The sequence below is a fragment of the Astyanax mexicanus genome, chromosome 17 (genome assembly GCF_023375975.1).
Source record: "Astyanax mexicanus isolate ESR-SI-001 chromosome 17, AstMex3_surface, whole genome shotgun sequence".
NCBI classification, from domain to species: domain Eukaryota; kingdom Metazoa; phylum Chordata; class Actinopteri; order Characiformes; family Acestrorhamphidae; genus Astyanax; species Astyanax mexicanus.
In genome coordinates, this window is record NC_064424.1 from 46,912,329 (window position 1) to 46,920,018 (window position 7,690).

The window sequence follows — 7,690 nt, forward strand, 5'->3', positions numbered from 1 at the left end:
TATTGGCGTGGTCACTTTGCATAAACTCTGTTTATATAAGTGATAATAAAGATAATAATCTTCGCAAAAAAAGCTTCATAATGTGATTTTTGCGACATGACTGATTTACGGTATTTGATGGACACTTTAAAAAATGTTAATTGAGTTTATTTTGATAACTCATTTTAAATATCTGTATAATTTTGAAAAAATGAGCTACTGCATCTGCATCCTCATCTGTTTTTTATCATTTGATACATATATATTATATATTGCTGCACTAAAAGGTAGTAATTGTCATTTGTGAAAGTTTGGTTTAATGTCACTTTGAAATAAAGTTGGAAAAAAGTAAGCAATGATATTATTGTGTCATATTTTTTAAAAAATAACTGAAAACATACTCAAATGTGGTATATCGAGATATATAGTTATCGTGATATATAATTTTTCCCATATCGCCCAGCATTAATGATTTCGTTCATCGATTCAAGTGTGAAGAAAACCTTTTTAGATGTTTCAGACCATCTGACCAGTTATAAAATCCCCTTCAGACTGGAGATCTTAATCCGATGATGTTCTGCTGTATCTGATCTATACTGAACTTTGTCTCTGCTTGTGTGTTTTTCAGTTGCTGGAGTCGCCGGAAGTGAAGGAAGACGCCGTCCTCTGCTGCTCTATGGAGGTCAGTAAGAGAAATCATTAAAGGAGCTCTCTCACACAACACGTATAAAAGTTTTTTGCAGGTTTTGGCACCAAGTATACCAAGCGATTAAGTATTTCAGGTGTTAATTTGTCCCATTCATCCTGCAAATTGCCTTTTTAACGCCTTCCACCTGCGTCCTTTAAATATCTACACTGATGGGCGTGGTGTTCTGGAAATGAGGTGTGTTCAGGTACATTTCTGGAGTTTTATCTTGTTTATCTTGGTAACAGAAAACACAGGAGCTCCACTGACTGAATACAACCTAGACAGACGCCAACAGTCAGGCGTTCATCGCTATCTCGGTAACACAGGCGCTGTGCCGAGCCGAGCGTACACCCCCACTTATTACACACACATGAACACACAGCAGCACAAACCCAGCTTTTACATCAACAATAAACAGAATACTGGAGCTCCTTCACAGTGTAGAAGCAAGTGAGACACTGATTAGTTTATTTCAACTTACGCCCCTTACGCCACTCTTTAAAAGAGTTTTTTTTTAAAACAATTATCAGCTTGAGAGCTGATATTATCTCTGTTATTGGTGAGAGTTTGCTGGGGTTTAGTCCAGCCCCAAAACTCAGAGTACTCCTGTAAACCCTGCTGAACTCATGATGCTGTTTTATACACACACACACACACACACAGAGGAAGTATTAAAAGAGGAAGTGAGGAAGTGGAACCCAGAGCTGAAGGAAGAGTTGAGTGATTCATTAATAATAAAACAGATCAGAGATAGACTAACTGAGAGAGAGAGAGAGAGAATAACTGAAATGGAGAGAGAGAGAGAGAGAGAGAGAGAGAGAGAGAGAGAGATGTGTGTAATTGACAGAGAGCAAGAAAGAGAGAACAAGTAAGGACAAGAAAGTGAGAGAATAACCGAAATAAAGAGGGAGAATAACTGAAATAAAGAGAAAAAGAATAACCGAAATAGAGAGACATTGAGAGAGAGAGAGAGAGAGAGAAGTAAGACTGTGATAGACAGAGAGAGTAATAAGGAGAGAACAAGTAAGAATGAGTAAAGTGGGGGAAAGAGAGAGAGAGAGAGAGGGATGGAGAGAGGGAGGATCAGTGTCTCAGGCGATGCTGATGCACTAGACTGTGACTAAGGCCTGTCTGAGGCTCAGAGGATGGTAAAGTGAGGTGAACTCTTAAAAGACACACACACACACACACACACTGTTACACACTCTGTTACACACACACACACACTCTCGAAATGAGTGAAGTAAGACTCAAATCAAGCACAAATCACTGATTTGTTTGGTTTAAATTTGGGCACAAGAATCAGAATAACTTGTCTGGTGACCTTTTGTGTTTTAATTTTTACATTAGTTTAAATTAATTAAAATAATGTGAAAATTCAAAAACAGATTTAAGGTTGATTTAGAAAACTAAGCTAAGAAAAATGTTCTTACCCCATTGGCAGATTTGTTTGCCTATAATTAGCATATAAATCAATTAACATATAACATATTTTGTCTAGTTTTTCGTAATTTGTAACTCAGAAGTACATTGAGGGCATTTACAAATACAGGGACTGAAATGACAAAGAAAATAAAAGCTAAATTTAATTATTTTAAAACAACAGTATATACAATACACACAGTATATTTTAAGCTCCTCTGTAGAGAGCCGTGTCAGTACTGCAGGTTGGGGTGGCCAGCCAGACTAATGCACAGACTTAACCAGCTCTCCAGCAGACTAAGAATTATACCTCATTACCTTCAGAGTGTAATCAGGTCTCTGCGGAGACCCAAACACCCAGGTTAGCGTCGGCGCTGTTTGTAATTACCGAATGTTTGGGGAACATAATCAGCCGTTTGCAGTGGGAGGGGGGCGCTGCGTGGAGCTGCTTTATAAGGGGGTAGAATATCAGTAATTAGCTCGCATGAGGTGACGTCCCTCAAACACTCCTCATTTAGAGAACCAAACCCTAGGGTTCGCTTAGCTTTTAGCAGCGCAGCGTCTAATTTAGCCGTCTCATCATAAGTATATGAGAAGAACACGGACAGAAAGGCAGAGCTGCAGCACACAGCGTTCCTTTACTGAACATCCACAATCAAAAACACGTGTAGAAGAAGCCTGAACACAGTGATGTTCTGTAAAACCATTACTTTTGCTATAAATGTTATTTGTATTTATGCTATTTCCTAGAGTTTAATACATTTACTTTACTTTTATTTGATTGCAGATGGTATGAATCCAGGATATTTCATGTTTTTGTTGGTCCAACGTCATTTGATTTATTCAGATACTGTACATTAGTGCTGCTCGATATTTAAATGTCTTTTTAAAAGATAAATATGAGCGTTTGTTTGTTTTTCTGGGATTAAAAGTGTGAATTCAGCTGTAACTGGAAATATCTGCGCTGTTAAACTGTGCTGCACTCAGGAGCACAGCTTTCCACACCTGCTCACATTTACGAGCACGTGCCCAACCATGTGGATAAAGGCCATGCGGTTACCTCATGTTTACTCCTCGCGCTCCCCCTCCCCGTCGCGCTTCTCAGGCAGCAGCAGCCTGTCACTCACACAGACACAGAGACAGCGCTGTGTATCTACTTCTTGTGTCAATAATTAAAACATTGCAACATGACGTGCTTATGCAATTAAGGCAATTAAATTAAACACATCACCATGACGATGCTTAAACGATATATCATGCAGCCCTACTGTACATTAGAGCTGCAACTAATGACTATTTTGGTAGTCAACTAAACTGGTGATTATTTGTACGATGAGCCAATGAATAGTCACAATTATGTACACCATGCCCAGAAGCTCTGCCCCCACATTAATATATCAGGCTTTTATCAAGGACAGCTTTCAGTCACTGAATTATCCACCAGATAACACACACACACACACACACACACAAATAACAATAATAAAGATTGTCCATTAGCATTTGTCAGTGTAGTGTAGAGCAGTGTGTGTGTGTGTGTGTGGCTCCAGACAGAATGTTTAGAGTCTTCTTCGGCTGAAGAAAGCCCGTAAACTGGATCAGGAGGAGACACACAGTCTAGCCAACAGGAGTCTATACCTCTCTCTCTCTCTCTCTCTCTCACACACACTCAGCAGCTCTTTTTCTTTCTTTCCTCTCTCTCTCCTTTGCTTCCTATCTTGTTTCTCTTGTTCTCTCTGTCTTTTTCTTTCTCTCACCCTTACCTTTGCTTCCCATCTTCATTCTTTCTCTCTTTCATATCTCTCTCTCTCTCTCTCTCGCAGCAGCTCCTTTCTTTCTTCTCTCTTCTATCACTTTATATCTCCTTTGCTTTCTATCTTCTCTCTTTCTCTCTCTCTCTCTCTCTCTCTCTAATATTTCCTTTTCATCTTTGCTTTCTCTCTTCTCTCTCAAGTTTTCTCTGATGCTCTCTCTCTCTCTCTCTCTCTCTAGCATCTGTCTTTTTTTTTCTTTTAGACTCCTCCCCCTGCCTTTATCATCCTTTATTCATTCTATCTCTCTCTGAGTCTCTCTGTCTCTCGCTCCCCACTTCCTTGCACTTATCCCACTATCCAGGCGTGACCTCTGACCTCTCTCCCTCTCTCTTTATACTGCACTCGTTTATCCCTCCTGACCACATGTTCCCCTTTCTCCTTTCCCCTGTTCCTTTCCTCCTCCTTTAGCTCCACCTCCTTTCTCTTTTTGTGACGGGTGATGGTTACACACACACAGCATGTATTTACACTACCGGTCAAAAGTTTTAGAACACCAGGAGTCCAGTACCTGTTTTTATTACATTAATTCAGACCTTTAATTCTTCTCTTCTCTGCTGTTAATCTGAGCTAAAGGCTAAAGCTGCTGTTTCCATGTGGGTCAGCCAGACGTCTTCCTGTAGCAGTTTTCTCCATTTTTCTCAAACAGTCTGAAACAGTGCAGCTATTATGTGAGTGGTGGGTCATCCTCTATTTATGTTTAGCCACATCTGATCTTAATTTTTACAGTATAAACTCTCTTACTGCTGGGAGAAATCATATATAATAATGAGATCTCTCTCTCTCTCTCTAACAATATGTTTAAAAAAATTGTGTAGTTTAATCAGTTAAAATACAGCGCCACAATCAAGCTTACAGTTTTATTTGTTCCAACAAGATCTAAAAGATAATCTGGTTTCAGCATTTAGTAAAAGAGCTCGAGCTCATCCCAAAAAACTAAACATGGTAATAATGAGGATTCATTTTTTAGAAAGTTAATAAAGGTAAAGCTATACAGAATAACCGGCCTCTTTATTTTTTCCACCAACCGAACCGATAATGTACCAAACACACACTGAACTGCGGGTTTAAACCAAGTTGTGAACCGAAATGTGAATTTTCTGTACCGTTAAACCACTACTATATAGTAATAAAGATAAAGATATCTTTATATATATGTGTATTTTATGTGTGTTTCAGCTGCAGAGCGCAGGCCGTCTGCTGGAGGAGCAGCTGCCGGAGACGATGACGGAGTTGTTGGCGGCGGTCAGGGATAAGATGCTGTGTCCGTCTGAGTCTCAGCTCACGCGCTCGCTGCTGATGGAGGTGATCGAGCTCCACGCTCATCACTGGAGCCCACTGGAGGCCCTGACCACTCAGTACTACAACAGGACCATCCAGAAATTAACCGCCTGACACTAAAACACACACATATATAAATATATATTCCTCCACTACAGTGAGGAGGAGGAGAAGCAGGAGGAGGAGGAAGTTCTGCTACAAAAAAAAAAAGAGGGCTGGACCTGGATGTATGAGGATGAGAGAAGGAAGGAAGGATGGAAGGATGGATAGATGGATAGTCAAAGTTCCTTCTTGCCCTGAAAGGATGGATAGACGGAAAAATGGTTGGGATGGATGAATAGATGAGTTTTTTCTGTGTCCGTGCCGTGCTTGACCACAGCTTGAAGTTCATTCCTGCTTATGGATGGATGGACAAATTGAGGATGTGAGGATGTGATTGGCCGCTGCTTGAGGTTTCTTGCAGCAGTGGATAAGTAGATAAATGATGGATGGATGGATGGATGGATGAATGCAGGGGTTGGCCTAGGGTTGGAGGGTGAAAGGCTAATGATATGCAGATTTTAATGAATATGTATGCCCTCCACGTCTGCATGTTAATGATCCAGACATAAAACCAGACGGCTTTTACATTAACAAACATACAGAAATGCCACATCCATAAACATGAGCAAACACAAATAAAGAGCCTTCATTTCAGACAGACGCTTCCGAGAGCATCAGGAAGAGGCTTGGGGCAGAGCGTACGCACATATACACACGTATACACACATATATCATCACCGTCATGCTTAAATATATGTTAATATTTGGTAACATTTTTTTTTTTTTAGGTGCCATGGTAAAATAAGGCAACTAATTCTTCTAAACGGTTTAAAATCTAATTATTAATGGTTTTTAAATGGTTTTTATTTGGGTTATAAATACTTTATATTACAAATTATTATATAAACACAAAATGTTCAATAGTGATCTGTTGTCTCCCAAATATTAATTAATCTATATTTAATCATTAAAATTAATTTTTAGCTTAATAGCTGACATTCATTATAGTATAACTGCGATGGTATAAATGATTATTAATAACTTGTTAAGAACTTATAACCCAATTTATATATTATGAATCTAATAGTTGTTCCTTACACTGTATCAAATGTTATTGATGAATAGACCAATAGAAATGCTCCAAAATGGCTTTGAACACTTTATGTATTTATTTACTTGTTTTACATATATTTACATGAAAATTACGAATATTGTCCTGCAAATTTGCAAAAAAAAAAACATTTTTGGAGATCTGAGGTTTTTGCATGACAACCAGTGCTGTGTATTGGTAAGAACATGACAGAGCGATATGCAAGGCAATATATTTCTATTTTTAAATCAATTTTTTTTTATTAATTCATATTTAAGAAATACGCAACAGAGTACAACTAGTGGGCGGGGTTTAAACCCAACACTAAATAAACCACTTCTGACACCAATCTTCACTAATCTACACTAATAATTAAAAATCAATACTGTGTTTTTGAAAATTGATCAAGTGTTGCAACACAAAACACTACAAAATTGTATAAAATGGATATTTTCATACACTCCTAATGATAAACACTGTAAATGAATAGACCAATAGAAATCTCCACAATTCAATATATAAATATCAGTATACGATTCAATATATCAGACAATTTAACACATTGTGATACTATAAGCAAGATGATAAATATTGCAAAGCATAAACAGTAAAACACTGCTATCCTAGTGGGCGGAGTTTAAACACAACACTAAACGAGTTTTAAAAAGAAATTGATAAAATATGATGCGCATGACGATACAGGGGTTACGATTCAACCCCTGCATAAAGGAGACAAAAGAGATGTGGGAGGAGTCACATGGTGGGGGGAGGAGTCTGATGGTTGGGGGGAGGAGTCTAGGGTGGGGGGGTGCTCTGTGTCAGCTGTTTAACACTAACATGCTCTCTGTGTGTCTGTGGGGGGCGATGATGATGGTGGTGGAGGGGTTATTAGGAAATTCCTCTTTTTCTTTTGTGTTCGTGTGCCATCCATCCACCCCCCCCTCTATCCTCCATCCATCCATCCATCCTTCCCTTTGTGCCCCCCTCCCTCCCTCCCTCCCCCTCTCCAGACACGTGCGAGTGTGTCATTGTGTCGCGAATCCTCTCCCTGGAGCACACTGTCGCCCATCACGCCTGTCTAGCCGAGGTCAAACAGACAGCCTGCTTTTGTCTCACACACACACACACACACACACACACACACACACACACACACACACACACACACACACACACACACACCACAGCCTGACTCTGGGTGGCAGATGGCCGCTGGAGACTAAAAGGCCAGACACACACACACACACACAGAAGCCCCTCGTCCTCTTGTCCAGACCAGGCCAACCCAGCGGGAGTGTGTGTGTGTGTGTGTGTGTGTGTTCAGATAAAAGCGTTCTGATTGGACGCGTCACTCCCGGACTCTTTGTTGTCGTCCTT

General features: G+C 39.7%; 1 protein-coding gene across 2 annotated transcripts in view; it reads left to right on the forward strand.

Moving 5' to 3' along the window:
* Positions 1-6,574, forward strand: part of ctif (CBP80/20-dependent translation initiation factor) — an 81,598-nt gene extending 75,024 nt beyond the window's left edge. For both annotated transcript variants that reach the window (XM_049466357.1, XM_049466358.1), the window contains 2 exons: positions 608-661; positions 5,080-6,574. In XM_049466357.1, the coding sequence (XP_049322314.1) occupies positions 608-661; positions 5,080-5,295 (270 nt within the window). In that variant the 3' untranslated portion in view covers positions 5,296-6,574. The remainder of the gene's footprint in view (positions 1-607; positions 662-5,079) is intronic.
* Positions 6,575-7,690: the final 1,116 nt, after the last annotated feature.